The sequence below is a fragment of the Neopsephotus bourkii genome, unplaced genomic scaffold, assembly GCF_033783945.1.
Source record: "Neopsephotus bourkii isolate Nb327-2 ecotype Australia unplaced genomic scaffold, CSIRO-AGI_Nbou_v1 NB_610, whole genome shotgun sequence".
Taxonomy (NCBI): Eukaryota; Metazoa; Chordata; class Aves; order Psittaciformes; family Psittacidae; genus Neopsephotus; species Neopsephotus bourkii.
The window spans coordinates 89,697-108,619 of record NW_026901110.1 but is presented as its reverse complement, the minus strand read 5'-3'; the positions used below and the strand labels follow the sequence as shown (position 1 = coordinate 108,619).

The 18,923-nt window shown below is 59.4% G+C and overlaps 1 protein-coding gene across 2 annotated transcripts in view; it reads right to left on the bottom strand.

Moving 5' to 3' along the window:
• NUDCD3 (NudC domain containing 3) overlaps positions 1 to 18,677 on the bottom strand; it is a 45,429-nt gene extending 26,752 nt beyond the window's left edge. For both annotated transcript variants that reach the window (XM_061351816.1, XM_061351815.1), the window contains exons 1-3: positions 18,414 to 18,677; positions 16,749 to 17,017; positions 2,373 to 2,505 (exon numbers count right to left, since the gene is read on the bottom strand). In XM_061351816.1, the coding sequence (XP_061207800.1) occupies positions 2,373 to 2,505; positions 16,749 to 17,017; positions 18,414 to 18,611 (600 nt within the window). In that variant the 5' untranslated portion in view covers positions 18,612 to 18,677. The remainder of the gene's footprint in view (positions 1 to 2,372; positions 2,506 to 16,748; positions 17,018 to 18,413) is intronic.
• Positions 18,678 to 18,923: the final 246 nt, after the last annotated feature.

Sequence of the window (18,923 nt, the reverse complement as noted above, 5' to 3'; positions counted from 1 at the left end):
CGGGAGCTCCCTTGGGATCTCCCTGGCACATGGCTGCAGACAGCATCTGGATGGGAAGCATCTCCAGAGAGGCTGCAGCACAGAGCAAGGTGTGGGGATGAGGCTCTGCTCCCTGCCACCATTGACTGCCCTGGACCCTGGTCACTGCTCAGGGATGCTGACCCCAGGCTCTCAGCACAGCCTTCACCGAGGGCTTCTACCTGCAGCCAGCACAAAGCCCCCCTTGGCACGTGCATCCCCAGAGAGCCCTGACCCACCTCGGGTGGAGAGACGTGTCCAAGAGGACTCATATGCACACACCGTGGTGCCCGCTGGGTGCAGGCTTTGGTGCATGTGGCAGCGCTCAGATATCTCAGTGGGGTTTCACCCCACCTCTGCCCACCATCCCCACCCCATGGGAGGATGCCCGGGCTCTTTGAGGGGCTGCCTTTCCTCCTTCTGACTCCCCCATCCTGCCCTGTACAGCCCCAACACCGGGGTTTGCCAGGCACGAACAAGCAGCACCAGACCCTGGGCAGTCGCTGCAGAGAAGCCAAGGGCAATCCCACTGGGAACACGCTGTGCCGGCAGCGCAGCCACAAGCAGTGGCACCCCGTGAGCTCCCCATAAGCACCCCTACCCCACAAAACGCCGCTCACGAGCAGCCCCGGGACTTGGTTTTGCACCACGGTGGTTTCTGTGCCTGCTAAAACGCCCACATCACTCAGGGATCCAACGGAGCAAAGCCCGAGCTCTGAAGGCATCCGGCCGGGCTCCTGTGGCCAGGCACAGGCAGTGCTCACTGGCATCATCTTGGGTTAAGTGCTCAGCCCCGCGGGCCCCTGTTGTTCCTGTAAGTAGATCAGAGAGCACAGGGGAAGATGCTCCCACCCACCCCATCACCCGTTCCTGCTCCACGGGCACCTTTTTGGAGCTCCATACAAGGAAACCTTAAGCTCTCCCGAGTGTAAATGTGCCATAGCAACAGCCTGAATCCAAAAAAGTGTCAGAAGGAGGATTCTGAGCAGCGTTAGAGCTGGGCACGCTCTGAGCCCGGCGACCAAACCGGGGAGAGTTTTAATCTCGCCTTGGCAGGGAGAAGCCAAGAACCTGATCATCTTTACAGAAGATGAAGGTGTGCTGCTGAATGCAGGGGAATGACTCTTCCCTGCAGGAACCCACATCCACTGAGCTTTGGAATGGCTCTGACCCACCTGCTCTGGCCCATGCCCATCTGCTCCCAGCCCCCTGCTGCTGGGGGAGACTCAGAGAATCCAGTCTCGAGTCAAGGGAAGGTCAGCAAAACACATCCTGGCCCCGCTCCTCCTGCTCCGGCGAGGCCCCTGTGCCTCTGAGTGGCAAAGGACAGGGCAAGGCAAAGCCTCATGGGCTTCTGTTTTGGCAAGGACACAACCTCCCCCGTACAAAGAGCACTTCCCTGGGCAGTGAGAAGCATCGTGGTGGCAATAGGATGCAGAGGGATGGAACATCCACATGGATGCCCCTGAATCCTTCCAAGAAACAGTCTGGTTTGTTCTGGAGACCCACTGGGAGCGATGCACCTCCCGGTCCCCTGCTGTCCCCATGGCAGCCGTTTGCTCCCTCACCCCTCTGGTCCGGGTTGCTGCTGCCAATTACACTCTTTTGGCACGATCCGGAGCTGTGTAGGTTGGAGCTGGGGAACAAACCCAAGCGGACTCATTTCAGCTGCCCTGGAAGCTGAGGAGGACAGGAGGTGGGGGAGCAAGGGCTTCCCAAATGGAAAAATCCAGGATCAGCCGTGGGGAGGGCAGCGCTTTGGAAAGAGAGGATAGTTCAAAGGTCTGGGTCCAGCTAAAGCCAGCCACGGGCACCATGGGGGGACAAAAGTAGGGAAGAAAAGCTGATGGGACAGAGAAGGGAAGTCCCTGTCTGAGCCAAGGAGGACGGTGAGACCCCCCTGGCCATGCAGGCCGCCAGGGAGAGGGGCCCCAGCTCCTTCCACCCGGAGCAGGTCAAGTCTGAGCGCCAAAGGAGCCATCCCAGCAGCTCCCATTTGCAAACGAGAGGCAGGAGACAGGCCAGGGCATAGGGAGCGCTGGGGAAGGAGCATCCATCCCCAGGCAGGCTCAGAGACCCGCGTGTGCCTTTGCAGTCAGTGGAAGCAGAGAAAGAAAGTGCCACGTGGTGCCAGGGAACCCAGCAGGGCTGGAGCAATGGGACACTGTAGTCCCAACAGGAACACAGGCAGGCTGGGTCCATACACACAGCACCAGAGAAAAAGGCACAGCCTCATCATCCTCCTTGAGTATGGAGGACAAGGAGCCTCCTGCTCCTAGCACAGCTTCCCGGGCAAGCTGGGCACCTGAGGGAAAGGGAAATGCTGGAAGATAACACCATTAACACCACTTTACCTGTCTGCCTTTCACAATGTGCTTGGGCACGGGCACTTTAATCTCCAGGTCACTGTAGTCTTGGGACCAGGAGTAGTTCTCTCGCACAGCTCCGTTGTAGCTGTCGGGGTTTGTCTGGAACTGTTCCTGTTTCCTGCAGGGGGAGAAACGGGTGACATGGTGAGTGTTGGAGGGAGCAGAGCATGGGAAGAGCAGGAAACCTGAAAGTAGGATGCATGAAGCAGAAAGGGAGCTCCCTGCGAGCTGGGTTCACCATAAGAAACCAGAGCCGGTTGTCCTCCTCCTGATTTTAGTGTGTTTGGGAATATCCCAGCTGGAGGGAGATGGGCACAGAGGTAATGGAGCCTGGGATGTGACAACGGGGTAAGTGCATCCTGGGCAGGGCTTGGTGCAAACTGCCACGTCTAGCTGAGGAAACCTGAGAAGGATGGGGCGGTTGTGGGGATAGGATGGGGCTTACCAGATCAATAAGCAATAATCAATACAGTGTTCCTAGACAAGACGTGAGATCTCCATCGCTCCCCGTCCCTTGGAAAAGGCAGGCTGAGGATCTCTTCCACCGAAACCTCCCGGAGAAGGCTTTCAAATCAAACCAAACCCTTCCTAAAGATAGCTGCGGTGCTCACAAAAGGCAGAGTTATTTTAAAGTGTTTTGCTATGTACCTAAGCCTCCAATCTGGAGCTCTACAAACACGGGGCTGCAGAGCGTTACATAAAGGGGAGACGGGGACGGGTGGCCCCGGGGACCGCACCGCCCCACTGGCACCCCCCGCCGAGGGGCCCTCACCGCACGGGCGGGGGTGGCCGCGCTGCAGCACCCTCTGCATTACGCACGATCCATGGGTTTTAATTAACTGAGAGCCAAGGCGGTCGAGGGGGCTGCGGAGGGGCTGCGGAAACCGCCCTCCCCTTTCCTGTTGTGGTTCTGATGTATTCGCAGCGGGCACCGAGGGTTTTACCGGCCCCGTTAAAACCTCCCGTGCCCCGCAGCGGGTTTTGAGCCGGTTCCCATCCCAGGGCAATGCTGGGGTCTGGAAGCACCCGCGGGCTCCCGGCCTCCAGGGGGGGATTTGGGAGCAGGGGAAGAGCATCTTTTTTTCAGGCATCTTGGCCTTGCCTGGCGGTCGCCCATTGGGTGCCCATCGCCATGGAAACGGGGTTGGCATGGCAGCGCCGAACCGGTGCTGGCGCGCGGTGGCTCCAGCTGCCGGCTTCCAACCGCCCCCGGATGGTGGGAGTCGAACCGGCTGGAGGGCGAGAGCGGGAACGGCACCGGAGAGCAGGAACGGCACCGGAGAGGGGGAACGGCACCAGGGATGGGGAACAGCACCGGAGAGCGGGATCTGCAGCGCTCTGCAGGGGGAAAATGAGCTGCACCCCAGACTCACAGAGGGGTTTGTGTTGGAGGGGACCTTAAAGCTCATCCAGCTCCAACCCCTGCCACAGGCAGGGACCCCTTCCATAGAGCAGCTTGCTCCAAGCCCCTGTGTCCAACCTGGCCTTGAGCACTGCCAGGGATGGGGCAGCCACAGCTTCCCTGGGCACCCTGTGCCAGCGCCTCAGCACCCTCACAGGGAAGAGCTTCTGCCTAAGAGCTCAGCTCAGTCTCCCCTCGGGCAGGTTCAAGCCATTCCCCTTGGCCTGTCCCTACAGGCCCTTGTCCCAAGCCCCTCTCCAGGTTTCCTGCAGCCCCTTTAGGCACTGGAGCTGCTCTAAGGCCTCCCCTTCAGGAGCCTTCTCTTCTCCAGGCTGCCCCAGCCCAGCTCTCTCAGCCTGGCTCCAGAGCAGAGCTGCTCCAGCCCTCGCAGCAGCTCCATGCCCTCCTCTGGCCTCGCTCCAACAGCTCCAGGTCCCTCTGGTGTTTTGGGCCAGTGCTGGCTGCATCCCATAGTCCTGCCTGCAGCATCTTTCAGTCTGACTGTACCCTCCTTACACCAGAAGCTCCACCTCCAGGCTCAGGGGCTGCACAGGCCGAGGCAGAGCTCACCATGCTCCTCCCAAACCTGCCAGCAGAACACTAGAGGGAAATGATGCCAGCATCCCAAGCATCAGCGTCTCCCTGAGCTCAAGCAAAGAACCAGACAAGAACCAGCAAATGGTTGTTTCCTTCCAGGTTGTTCCCCTCCTGCCTTTCTCAGGACAATCTCAAACACCAAAGGGTGAGACAGCGAGCCCGTGCCTGGCCAAGGCGTTAGCAGATGCAGAGCATCAAAGATGGGCCAAAACCCATGAGCATTTCACAGCACCCCTATGGAGGTCAGTGTCAATTGTGTTCCTTCCACACGGAAACCAAGGCAAGACTTGCTCTGCTGGACTTCTCTTTGCATAGCATCACTCCTGAACAAGCACAAGCCTTCCTTCTGGCCCCAGCTAACGGGGTGACCTCGTGCCCCAGAACACGGGGGAGCAATTCGTGAAGGCCTCCATGAATTCCCTGGCCATAAAACTGCCCGCTCTTGAGCAGACGAGGGTTTGGGATGGTGAACAGGGGCCTCAGCCTCGTTAGGCGCCTCTGACAGCTCTACCATCCATCTCCTGGAGGAATCCTTCCCTTCCTGGAGGTTTTCCAGCCAGCTCCTTGCCTGGTCCAACTGTGCTTAGCACATGCTGCCGGCACTCAAGAAATTGGACCCAGCTCCTTGGTTGGGAGGCAGCTCCTGCTTGCACCAAGCTGGGCCACCATACCGGAGGTGCCTCTCCCAGCCAAAGCCATCCTTCGCCTCGCTTCAACAGCACCACCGTGCAGCAGGAGAGAGAACTTCCTGCACCAACCCCACCGCAGGACACAGCCCCGTGCCCAGACCCACCAGGCAAAGACCAGAGCACGGCTGCTCCCAGTGCGATGGTCACTGCCACGGGGCCAAGCAATGGCTGAGGACAGGGAGGGTGAGAACGCATCAGGGTTTGGCACCATGTGCACTTGGCTGCCGGGTGGCGGGGATGCTGTGGGTGGGTCTGTGTGTTCTGTCTTGTTCTATTTTCGCTCGTGATGTATCAGTTTGGGGGAGGTGAAACCTTTAACAATGCTCTGGCGAGAAGCAGCCGAGCTGTTTTCCACTCCTCGGAGCCGCACGGCTGCGCTCCCCTGGTGCACGGTCGGACCCGACGCAGCAAGAGGGGAGCAGGACCTGCCGGCAGCATCACCAGGATGTGCCGTGGCTATGGCAGAGCTGGACACAGGTCGAGCCACACACTGGGCCTCGATGCCACGATTGTGGGCATTTCTCATGCCAGGATTTCCAGCTCCGTGGGCTGGTGACGCACGACGAGCTGAGTGATGTGGAAACGGTGACAGAGCGATCCTCTCGCTGCGGACACGGCTGAGCGCGGCTCCGGCCTCCGAATGCACCAGCTCCAGCGCTGCAAAAGCAGCACCGGACACAGCCCAAGAGCAGGAAGCACATGGCAAAGGATTTGATTGAATGTTCTGTGCAAGGAGAAGTAGGGCAGCTCCCTGAGTTCCTCTTTACTGAGGGCTTTTGGGGCAAGAATGCAGAGGTCGAGGAATGGATACAGCAGCACGGGAGCAGCCGTCCTTCAGCCCGATGCTGCAGGCTGAGGGTGGGCAAGCCTCATGGGAAAGAGCTAATACAGGCCTAATCCCAAAGGACTTGTTTTTCTCCATAAAAAGAAGAAAGAAACTCCCAAGGATTTTCAGACCTACTTAAGGAATCCAATCCCCTTAGCCTGGAGCATCTCAGCTTTCTGATGCAGGACCCCTGTCCTCTTGGGAGAAGGGCTGATGGAAGGCTGGGACACCAACCTGCCTCTCAGTGTCCAGCAGGACTGGGGCTGGGGCAGGCACCGAGCTCAGGAGCCTGCTGGCTCCACGGATGCCCTCCATCCACTTGGCATTCACGGAAAGCTTCCTGCGGGAAGCGGCTCCGCTGCAGTTTGCTCTTAGGCAAGGTGAATTATTTAGGCAGCTTTAAGGAAAACGTGTCACACCAGTGAAGTGATGCAGATGTGGAGGTGGGTGGAGAAGAGGAACAGCCACGACAGCTAAAGCCGGGCGAGCAGGACTGGCTGAGGCAGAAGAGGATGATATGGGGAGAAAGCCAGGTCAGTGCTGTTACATGCTGTAACAGGGACCCAGGCCTGCTTTCCTATGCAAAGCTTCCTGAAGGAGGGATTCATAACAGTCCTACCCCACCTGTGCTCTGCCAACACATCCCAGCAGGTCCTACACGCACATCCCAACACAAAACACCCCAACGCCTCTCCCCTCCACAAGATCTTCCTATGTTCTGAGTGGGGAAAAGAGGGGAATGGTGTCGTACAGTCCCCCTGCCAGCAAACAGCAGAGAAACCCCACCCCAGCTCTGCCTTTTAACCACTGTCAGAGGCCCCGTGCGATGCATGAAACCTTCTTCCAGGTTGCCAAGAATGGAAAGATCTCATTAAGTAATAATGAAGTTCTGAGCAAGTAGGAAAAGAGAGAACCAGGCACAGGATGTCTGTGTGCCTAACGCAGATGGGCCGCAGCCTGCCAGGGAGATGCATGGCACCATCAGCCCAGCCAGCGCTCACTGCTAGGAGCAGGCATTCGGATCAAGGCTGCTGCTCCATGACAGCAGCCTGGAGCACGTGGCACCCATCACTGTAACTGATCCCACACCCCAGCGCTGCGATGACTCAAGGAGGCACCAGGAACTGCAGGAAGAGAAGATGCTGATGATACACAAGCACCTGGGCAGGCTGCAGCACTGCAGGACACCCGGCACTACAGCTGGGCTGGAGCTGAGGGCTTCTTCCCCTTGACGCCTGCCCTGGGTGGGTTCACAGCATCACAGTACCCCAGTATGTTAGAGACTGGAAGGGACCTCAAAAGCTCATCCAGTCCAATCCCCCTGCCAGAGCAGGAACACCTGGATAAGGTTACACAGGAACGTGTCCAGGTGGGTTCTGAATGGCTCCAGAGAAGGAGACTCCACAACCTCCCTGGGCAGCCTGTTCCAGTGTTCTGTCACCCTCACTGAGAAGGAGTTTCTTCTCCAGTTTAAGTGGAACCTCTTGTGTTCCAGTTTGCACCCATTGCCCCTTGTCCTATCATTGTTTGCCACTGAGAAGAGCCTGGCTCCATCCTCGGGACACTCCCCCTTTATATATTGATATACACTAATAAGGTCATCCCTCAGTCTCCTCTTCTCCAAACTATAGAGACCCAGCTCCCTCAGTCTTTCCTCATAAGGGAGATGCTCCACTCCCTTCATCATCTCAGTTGCCCTGCGCTGGACTCTCTCCAGCAGGTCCCTGTCCTCCTTAAACTGAGGGGCCCAGAACTGGACACAATATTCCAGATGGGGTCTCACCAGGGCAGAGTAGAGGGGAAGGAGAACCTCTCTGGACCTACTAACCTGCTTTGGTTTGGTGCAGGGCTTTGTCCCAGGGTTTGTCCAAGCCAGAAGGCTCCACAGCAGCTCTGAGTGCCAGTGCTGGCAGCTGTGGTGGGAGACAGACCCTACCTCCTGCTCGCTGTGGCCTCAATGCCTCTGCCTTGACCAAGGCAGCAGCACTCGGATCTTCCTGTAGCTCAGAGCCAGCACTGCTTGGCTCCAAGCACCTTGCTGGGCTTCACATCACGATGCAGAGGAGGGTGAGAGGAGCCGTTTGCAGCCTGGAACCTCTGCAGTACCCTCAGCTCTGCTGCTGTGGGTGACAGTCATCACCCAGGCTCCTGCTCCCATCAGACAGCCCTCTCCCTGCTGGGGAAGCAGCTGAAACCACACCTGCACCCAGCCTTCCCAGCACTAACAGGACTGGAAAACACTGTGTGAAGAGCAGGGCAAGGGCCAGCGATGGCCGAGCCCTCCCTGTGTCGCTGTGGAAAGGCCAGGCTCACCCCACAGCACCCACACAGTGCTGGAATGCAGCTTTCCAGAGCTCTGGCTCCCAGCCCCTGCTTGCCACCATGAGCAGATGAAAGCTCAAAGCCACCTCAAGCCATGGGAAGGGCTGTGCACCATCAACAGCTTCTGTCAAACCCCAGCTTTTAAGGAACTGAAGAGGGTCAGACATGGCCTCTGCTCCTCATGGTACCAAGGCAGGTGCTGGAGCAGCTGAGTAAGGTAGAGAAGCCGAAAGTTCCACCTCTTTGGAAAGCTGCATCTCCAAAGCTGCAGGGATTACACCAGGGTTGTGCTGCTCCTGCCACAGTGCTCCACCTCCACAGTGAACATCTCCCAGCACCAGAACAGCAGCACCGGGGCACTTTGCCTCTCCTGCTTTCGCCCCACAAGTGCCAAGGCAGAAGGAGCACCACTATGGGCTCTGTGGCCCTCCACCAGTGCCGGCAGCCAGCACTTCCCAACAGCTCCCTTTGCACGCAGGGCTCTGGTTTAGCAGGTCTGGGGCTCAGCAGTGAGCAGCTCAATACCAAACCCTTCCCTCTTGGAGCTCAGTGCACAGCCACAGGCAACAAGGCTCAGGATCCACTCGGATCCATGAGGCAGCTCTATGGCTGTCAGGCAGTGGCCCCAGGGGCATCCCGGAGCCCTCCTGACCCTCAGGGTTTCTTCCAGCTCAGTGTGTATGGGTTGCTGGGGGACAAGGTCCCAAACCCAGCTGGGGAAGGTCTCCTTCACCCCCAAAGCAGACAGCAGCTCAGCAGCAGCTCCCCAAGGATCTATTCCCCTGCACACACACCTCCAGGGCTGCAGTGCGCAGCATTGGTGGTCCTGCTCTCAAAACCAGACTGGCACATGGAAGCCAACACCTCCTTTTGACCCCCAAACCTCAGGCAGCCCCTGGCCAGGCCCCAGCCTGCAGTGACCACCCTACAGGAAGTCCTTCTCACCTTCAGGAAGCCTCAGAGCTTCCACTCATCCCCAGGATGGGACCAACAACCAAAACCAGGGCGCATGGAGACACTTTCCCCCTGTATCCCATTGCACTTCTGAGCCCCGATGAGCCTGGGGGCTGCCCTGTACGAGGTGCCCCACAAGACAACGCCTTTACTACTGAACCCAGCAGCCCAAGAGTGAATCCACCCAAGGTGCAGCAGCTGGAACCCCACCAGTCCCGGTGTATGGACTGATGCTCTGCCGCTCTCCCAGCCAGGTAAGAGCCTTCCTCTTTCCCAAGCTCACGCACTTGAGGCAAGCTTTTAGCCTTCCCTTTGGGTTTCTGAGTTATTTCTGGAGCCCTTGGACAGAGCCAACTTACTGACATGAGGAGAGTTTAAATGCCACCGCCAGCTCGAGATGCTCCGAAGCGTCGTCACCGGAGGGCTGGATTTCACTGCTGTGGGGTATGTAGGTCAAGGACAGAGGACACACCGCTGCTCAGAGGAGCCCCCCGGGACCCTTATTGTTTGTACAGAGCTCCTACAACCATGGCTTTCAGAGGTGTCCTCCGAGACACCTACAGGCAGCCAAACCGGCTCTGATAACGAACCACACACAGCATAGTGCAGGTATAGCTCCCCTGGAATAAAGGGGGTAAGGCCAAAGAAATCCAATGGGATTGAGTTGCAGGAGCACAGGGCAAAGCGGACCTCTTGGACACTGTGGACACCAAGCAGCCAACAGGGCCGTGCCAGACTGTGGTAGGTTTCCACATGAGGCCACTTCTGGTGGTGGACAGTGCAGTGTTAAAAGAAGCAAACAGAAAACGCCGCTTTAAATCAGAATCAGGCACACGCTGTCCCCAGCCTCCAGCCCTGGGATTTTCTTCTTGTTAAAAGACAAATTTATAGGTTTTAATTTAGTTATTTTTGGTCCCAGGACCTAATTTGGGAGCTCAGTACCTTGGTAGGGCAAGCAAAGCCCTGTGCGATGGGAACCAGCACTCCACTGCTGAGCTCAGCAACCCAGCCGCAGGAGCCTCACTCCCCATGAAGGCACTGGGAAAACAGGACCCCAACTGATCCCCATTGGCTGCAAAAGGCTTGTTACCATCAAGGGCTGCACCGGACACAGGGCCGGGTGGGTCCCATCCCCAGCTCAAGCCTTTCAGCCCTTTGAACAGATGCTGCTGAGCAGCCGTTCCCACTGCTGTGGGAGGTCTGTGTGTTAAAGCAGCTCTCCCAGCGGGAAGCGATGGCCTCTCTCCTTGCAAGAACCACAGAATCAACTCAGTTGGAAAAGAGCTTTAAGCTCACCCAGTCCAACCCTTGCCCCAGCACTGCCAAGGGCACCACTGACCCATGGCACTGAGGCCTCGGCTCCATGGTGTGTGCACACCTGCAGGGCCGGTGCCTGCAGCCCTGCCCTGGGCAGCCTGTTCCAATGCCTGAGCACCCTCTGGGGCAGGAATTGTTCCTCAGCTCCATCGAAACCTGCCTTGGTGCAGCTGGAGGCCGGTTCCTCTTGTCCCATCCCTTGTTCCCTGGGAGCAGAGCCCAGCCCCTCCTGGCTCCATCCTCCTGTCAGGCAGTTGGAGGCAGCCATCAGGTCCCCCCTGAGCCTTCTCTTCTCCATCTGAACCCCCCAGGTCCCTCAGCCCTTCCCCATCACCCCTGTGCTCCAGGCCCTGCTCCAGCTCCATTCCCTTCTCTGGCCCCGCTCCAGCCCCTCAATGTCTCTCTTGTAGTGAGGGGCCCAGCGCTGAACACAGGATTCAAGGTGCAGCCTCATCAGTGCCCAGTGCAGGGGCACAATCACTGCCCTGGCCCTGCTGCCGCACTAGATGAAAGACTCTGCTTGGCACAGAGGACTTACTTTAATGTTTCCCCCTTCCTCCAGTATAACCTGGATGCATCCCTCCTAGAAATCAAACACAGCAGCCCCACAAGTCCAGCTCCAGCTCCAGAGAAACAGCTTTGGTGTCACCAGGCGAGCCGAGGAGCCGCTGCCTTTCTTCCCCTGCGCATGCAGTGGAGGGAGATGTGGGCAACACGGGGCTTCTGTGAAGCTCCTGTTCCCAGCAGCTCCCCCCTGGAGAGGTGGTGTTCAGCATTAGGGAGCGCTGGGATGGGAGGAAAAGTGTTTGAGTGAGGCCAGTTGACTGGGGGAGGACCACGTTTCATGGCCCCATGAGGACAGCTCATGGGCAAAGAAGTAGGGTAGGAAGTGGGGAACACACAGGCTCTTGCCATCCGAGCATCAGCGAGGAACACCAGAGGATCATGCAGAACAAGGAGGAGCATGAAGAAGCCTAAGTGAGAAGCATCCTCATGCTTCTCACCCATCAGCCTACAAACAGGCTGAAAGGGAGCAACGGACACAGGAAAACCCCACATGGGGTGGAGAAGGGAAAAGGGAACCGCTTCCTGCTCCTCTGCCTGCACGGAGACAGGAGCCGCTGCGCAGCTCTGCTGGTGGCAGGGGGAAAACAGGGAGGAAACATCACTGCACGCTCAGTCTGTTCTCCTCCTCTTCCCTAACATCTGCTGCTGCTGCTGCAGACAGGGGACAGGGCCAGATGGAGCCTGGTAGTACCGGGTCAGGCCGTTCTCCCGGGGTCTGTCTGGCTCCTGAGGCACCTCTGAGCAGCTCCTGAACGCAAGAGGAACGAGAACCAGGACAGGCACCGCCTTAAATAAGGATCGGCATCAGCTCCATCTTTCTGGGTCAGGCTGGAAGAACAGCGTGGACTCAGGTGAGCTCCCACCCAAACCCACAGGGAGGCTGGGGAAGGAAACCAGTTTAACTGGCTCCTGGCCTGGATGGGCCCAGGTAGAGCCAACTGAACAGGAGCATCCACACGTTCCCAGCCTGTTCTCCTGGAAAACGCTTGGGACAATGCTGCCTCTTGAGTCGAAGCAAACTAGCCCCAGAGCCAGCAGTGTGCAGTGGTCCCCTGTCTCCACAGCCCTGCTCCTTGCTGAGGGTGATCAGCAGTGAAGCTCCTCTCTCCAGCACCCCAAGGAGAGCAAAGGCACGTCAGAGAACCCGTCCTGCAAGCGCCTCACACAACAAACATCCATCTGGACTGCCCGCAAAGCCAAGCCAGTGCCAAGTCGAATTAGATTCAACCAGGAGCTTCATGGAAATTTCCCAGGGTGTTGCTGTGTCATCGTGAGGATGCTTCCCGGCGTGCCCCACACAGGGTTAACCCCAGGGCTTGGGGAATGGAAGTGGCTGCTTTCAGGAGAGCAGAGAACTGGAGCCTGAGAGCAGAGAACTGGAGCCTGAAAGCAGCCGGCTCCCCACATTAACATGTTCCAGTTCAAGCTTGCTCTGCCTCTCTCCAGGGACAGTGGGATGGGAAGCACAAAGTGAGATCTGAGCCACCCGCAAGAGGGATGGCAGAGCCAGCCCCACAGCAGAGCTCAGCTGGACACAGGAGCAGAGCGGCCAGGGCCAGGCTGCGTCACAGGCACCGCTGCTGCATCTTCATCCCCTCCTTCAGCACAGCCACACTGCACCCACAGGGCAAGGGGAGCCTCTTCCCCAGGTCACACATGGCAAGAATCACAGAAGGGTTTGGGTTGGAGGGGACCTTAAAGCTCCTCCAGCTCCATCCCCTGCCACGGGCAGGGACCACTTCCATAGAGCAGGGTGCTCCAAGCCCCTGTGTCCAACCTGGCCTTGAGCACTGCCAGGGATGGGGCAGCCACAGCTTCTCTGGGCACCCTGTGCCAGCGCCTCAGCACCCTCACAGGGAAGAGCTTCTGCCTAAGAGCTCAGCTCAGTCTCCCCTCGGGCAGGTTCAAGCCATTCCCCTTGGCCTGTCCCTACAGGCCCTTGTCCCAAGCCCCTCTCCAGGTTCCCTGCAGCCCCTTTAGGCACTGGAGCTGCTCTAAGGCCTCCCCTTAAGGAGCCTTCTCTTCTCCAGGCTGACCCAGCCCAGAGACCTGCATGGTTTCCTTCAAGGCCCAACCAGCCGTGAACTGCCCTTTCTCACAGCAGTCCCTTCCTACACCCCTCTCTTCCCTCTCCACGCCGCAGGAGGTGGTCAGGTCACAGAGACCAAGGGGTCTTATTCTGCTCTGGTTCAGTGCTCGTGTCCTGCTGGTCCAGTTCCAAGGCTCCACTCCAGTCCTGGAGGAGCAGAGGGACCAGTGGCTGCCCTGGGTCCCCATTGTTGAGGTAACCACCCCTGGGAGGGAACCACCATCTTTTGGGGGAACCCTTCAACATCTGCCCACCCCAGAGGTCCTTCTCTGTGAGACCCCACCTGGGTCCACTGAGTCCACGGTGGTCTCGAACACACAGCCCAGGGCAGCTCCAGCTGGAGCACCCAGGAGGAGACACAAAGGCTGGATGGAGAAATACATGAGAGTAAGCACGCATCATCATGCACAGGCTTCCAGAGCTGCTGCTACGAACCCCCTGTCACCCCCTCCTGCCAGAGTGGGGCTCCCAGGGCATGGGGAGGAGGGCTTTGCCCCCCATTCTGCTCCAAGAAAGAAAGGAGCAGAGGGGAGCCAGGAACCAGAGTCAGAAAGCACAAGCTGAGCCCAGGCCGGGCTGCATAGTGCCACACGTGGGCTGCCGGGCTCTATTTTAAATGCTGTGTGGCAAATATATGCAGGATGAACTCCAAGCTGGGGGAAGGGGAGGGTGCTGGGTGGCGGAGGTGTTCAAAATTAGGAGCTGAGCTCAGGCAAGGATGGCTTCTGGGAGCAGATGGGGGAAGAGCCGGAGCCTGTGCGGCTGCAGCGCCAGCCCCAGCTCTGCGCCCCTGGGGTGCACAGCCCAGTGGTGGGGGGCTCATGGGGGCACGTTCCCCTCTGCCCCCCCGGTGAGGAGGGAGAGCAGGACCTTGATGGCCACGGAGGGATGCCAGGGCAGCTGCAAGCTTGGCTGAGGTGGCACAAAGGAGACCTCTGGTCCCCCTGTGCACAGCTTCGGGTCACCCCAAAGCCACCTCATTCCTTGGCACAGTGACGGGCACTGCATCCCCTGCCTTCTGCAGGCAGGAAGGTGAAGGACGCTCCTCACCCGCAGGCAGCCCTCTGCACCACAAGGCTGGCTTGATTCTGCCTTTCCCTTGTGCATCGACCCTGAAAAAGCTGCTACCACCTCACTGTGCTCTGCAAGATGCTCCCCAGCGCCCGGGCACGCAGCGAGGCTCTGATGGGAGCTGGCAGATCTGGGCTGGTACCTGCCCTACATTCAGGGAGCAGTCAGGTTGACAGAATGAGCAGGGTTTTATATAGACCTGGGTGGCAGTAGTTTGCTTCCCAGCGGTGGGGGCAGGGGAGAGGGACGTGGAAACCAGTTTAGTTTAAGCTTTCCTCTGCATCCCCGCAGCCGGAGCCGCACATTATCCATGCGGCCCTCGTAGCCAGGCTGGTGGCTCCGGGTTCTGCTCAGAAGGGGCTGTGCAGAATTAAGCAGCCGCTTAAATTATTAATAAGCTGTCGGAAGGTGCCCAGGACACCGGCTCCCGGTCCCTGCTGCTTCTCGGGGGGGCTCCAGTGCCCCCCACAGGCACAGAAACCAACTGCAGCCGTTTGACAAAGCCGGTGCCTCTTGCCCTACTTGGAGCCCGCAGACGCTCCGTTCTTCTGGCCTGAAAACCAGGAGCGGGGCTGTGGGGCCGGTGTCACCCCCCGGTGTCACCCACGCAAAGGACTGCGAGCGCTTCGCCCCACAGCACGCCTGGGGCAGCAGGGAAAGGAAAGGCTAGACCGGTGGGAGAGCAGCCACGCAGCTTTGTGTTCAATGCAATGTCTATGGGTGCAGAACAGCATCCAAGAGCCTGAACTCTGCCACAGGCCACTCTCCAACTGCACCAGGACAGACACCCAAAGCAGGGACCAGGAAAGGGCTGAGCTTTCGCAGGACTCCCACCACCTGCAGCAGAAACCGTCCCTGTCAGCTCCCATGTACTCACTGTCAAGACACGTCCTGTTCCCACAGCGGCCCTCGGCTTCCTTCCTAACCCCTCCAGTTCCGTTCCCACAGCCTTGACATCTGTTTTCAAGCACCTGAACACCACTTACAGCAGCTGCTGCCCCACAACAAAAGGCCCGAGTGGCATTTTCACATGGCAGAAGGCAAGAAACGTGGGCTGCAAAGGGGCAGAAGCGCTCAGGGCAGCCCAGCTCCCTCCTGCCCCCACGGGCTTGAGACCCCCCTCTCAATTAGGGTAAATCACAGAGACCTGCCTGCTCCAACAGGGCTTTTTTTGGCTTGTTCATTTTGTGCTGGGAGAGGTGTCAGACTGACAGTCCTGAGGACAACCTTCCCTCCCCAGGCCAGCGCTGGCGGCAGGACGCAGCTTTTCAGGTGAGCTCATTTTTGGCCTCTGGCTTATTTTTATCCTGCCGGATTTGTGTCAGACCTGTGGAGTTAAGCCCAAGTCCGTCTCCTCTGCCCCATGGCATCAAGTTACTCAGCAGGCCCTTTGCCCAGGAGCAGCCACTGATACCCTTCCCCTTCCACCAGACAGCTGCCACGCTTGGGCCCTCCTCTCTGCCACCACAGGCTCAGACTGCCACAGCCCTGCCACTGCCCCCAAGGGTTTGGTGCTCTGACCACCCCTTCCACACGCCAAGAGCTGCCAGCCCCTGAAGTCTGGGCTCTCAATCCTCTCTACCCCTGTAGCACTGGAAGGATGTGGGGCTCTCCCAAAGGGCCTGCTCTCACTGCTGCTGTGTATCAACTGGCCCAGAGCACAGGGGCCACTGGCCCAAGCTGTCCTCCTCACCACACACCCGTGGGACAGCAGGGACAGACTGCAGCGAGCCCTACAGAGGACCAGCAAAGCAACAGTGAGTGCACGGGGCTCCAACCATGAGTGACACTGGGGCAGGACAGAGGAGATGTCAGTGGGGCACAGCCCACACATGGTGAGGCAAGCACTGCCTTGGGCTGAGGAGGCCCTGAACAAGGGCTGGGCAGCTCTGCCCCGGCTCCACAGTCAAGGTGAGGCCTGAGAAAGGACCCTGTGCTCAGACACTGGTTCAGAAAGGCCACACCAGCCCACAGGAGCTCCCCTCCTGCTGCGCAGCAGAGTCAAGCTGGAGGAAGGCTTTGCAACAAGGACATTTCTCTAAATCACAAGGCTTGAAAGCAGCTCATTTTGGCAAAAGAACACAGCTAAAGACAGAACTCACTGCACCACTTGACTGAGCTTCAAAGTTGGCCCAGCTCTGAGCAAAGGGACCTCCAGAGGTCTCTGAACCCAATTCTCCCGTGTGTATTTGATGCCGTGGCTGGCCTCGCTGTCTGCCTCACACCAGCCTTGCTTGTGCTGCCTCGCAGGCATTGCGGGTATCTCATAGCACCCAAGGGGAGTCCGACACCTAACTGCCATGAGAAAAGGGCTACATGATGGGAAGACACCAAACCAGCAGCAGGAAATCAAACCCCTGCCCTCCCGTGGGTAAGCACACACTGCCTCCAGCCACTGGAGCCCGCACGGGAGCCTCCTGCAGGGCTGAGCGCCACAGAGAACAGCAAGGGGTTGTGCACAGGACAGCAAACACCACTTCCATGCTTCTGCCTCCCCCCTGACAGGAGCACAAAGAGAGACCCTTACGTGGGCAGCTCTGCCTGGGCAGCAGCCCCCAGGGACTCTGCAGACACCAGGCTGGGGGCTGCGTTCTGGGCTCCAGCCGACTCCTGTGTCCCCGCAGCATCCGCCACTGGGATGTGCTCTGTTGTTGTCTCAACCTCCACCTCCTGAGCTGCAGCAGGCGGCTTCACCCTCTCAGCAGCTTCCTCCTCCTCCTTCCTCAGCTTTGCCTCCAGCTCTCGGCGCCTCTTCTCATCATCCTGCCGGGCCATCCGCTCAAAGACTTTGAAAGCCTGAAAGGCAAAAAGCAAACCCAGTGGGTGAGCGAGCTGCCGAGCTCTGCTGGAGAAGCCAGGGAGAAGGAGAGGAGAAGCATCATGCATTTGGGGCACTCAGAGCTGTCCCTACCTCTCTGGACACTACAGACCCCCCACTCCCCACACTGAGCTGCTTCAGTCACCAACAAAATCAGCTGGTGACCAGCTCAAAAGCCATAGGGCCACGTTGAACAGAGCTCGGGAGAAAGCCCAAGCTCCTGGAAGCCCTTCTGAAATCATGTCCTGGGGCATGTCCTGGCAGCCAAACTCACATCCGCCTGCAAAGGGGAGAGCAAGGAGCTACAACTGCCAGCTCGGAAAGGGGCTCCAAGGAGCCCGTGCTCACCCAGGGGCTGTCTGCAAGGCTGAAGCTTGGAGCAAAGCTCTGAGGTGCAACCAGGGCAAGCTGCACCAGGAGAAGCTGGAGGAGAGCTCACCTGGAGCTCCCAGGCCACACAGGTGAAGGAGCAGAGTGACCTCAAGTCAGAACTGACTGATTCAGGTCAAAGCCATGCATTTGCTCAGAGAAAAGCCATCCCTCCCTGCCCCAGGGTGAGGCTGCTCCGCACGCTGTGTCATCCCACTCTGCAGTCTGCTTCTGGCCATGCCTGCCTAGCATAGGCTGGAGGTTGAGTTAGGCCCAGCACTCCAAGAGAGACACTGAGGGGCTGAAGCGGGGACAGAGAAGGGCAATGGAACTGGTGCAGGGCCTGGAGCACAGGGGTGATGGGGAAGGGCTGAGGGACCTGGGGGGTTCAGTGTGGAGAAAAGAAGGCTCAGAGGGGACCTGATGGCTGCCTCCAACTGCCTGACAGGAGGATGGAGCCAGGAGGGGCTGGGCTCTGCTCCCAAGGAACAAGGGATGGGACAAGAGGAACCGGCCTCAAGCTGCACCAGGGCAGGTTTAGATGGAGCCGAGGAACAATTCCTGCCCCAGAGGGTGCTCAGGCATTGGAACAGGCTGCCCAGGGCAGGGCTGCAGGCACCGGCCCTGCAAGTACTCACACAGCGTGGAGACGAGGCCTCAGTGCCATGGGTTAGGGGTGGCCTTGGCAGTGCTGGGGCAAGGGTTGGACTGGGTGACCTTAAAGGGCTTTTCCAACCTGGTCGATTCTGTGACTCCCGCCCCACGCCGGGCCCCCTCCGGCCCCTCGGGGCAGGGCCGGTTACCCGGGAGCTCCCGCGCTGCCCGCTCCCCATTCCCGGTCTCTCCCGGCAGACGCGGCCCGGCTCGGATGGGACAAACGCCCTTGACGAGGCCCAGCGACCGGGACAACACCGCCCACCGCGGTCTCTGCCGCCTGCCCCGCCGGGCCTGAGGCGGAGCCGCGGAGCCGGGAGAGCGCAGCAGGCCCGAGCGCGCCGCCGGTACCTGGAGGGCCATGGCCTGCGCGGCGCCGGGCGGGAAGCCCAGGCGGTCCCCGGGCCGCAGCAGCAGGCGGTAGAAGTCGGTCTTGCGGTAGAGGAAGCCGAAGAGGACGCGCAGGAACTCCTCCACGTTCCCGACGTGCTGCAGGATGCCCAGCAGCGCCTGGTCGTACATATCGGTGAGCGCGGCCGCGGCCTCCATGGCGGCTCCGGGACCGCTGCCACGGCAACCGCGCCCGCCCGCGCTTCCGCTCCGCACCCGCACTTGCCCGCCCGCCCGTCCGGAACCCGCCCCGCGCCCAAACGTTCCGGGCTCCCCGAGGGCCCCGTCCTCGCCGCGGCTCCCGCGGAGGCCTCAGCGCACCCACGGCACCTGTGCCCCCCCCCCCCAGTGCCCAGGGTCGCCCCCGGTCGCTCCCGCAGAGCCCTCCATGGCAGTGGGACACTCACAAGTGACAACAGCCCACCCCCATGGTACCCGGGGAACCCCAGCCCCCCCCAAAGTGGGGTGCAG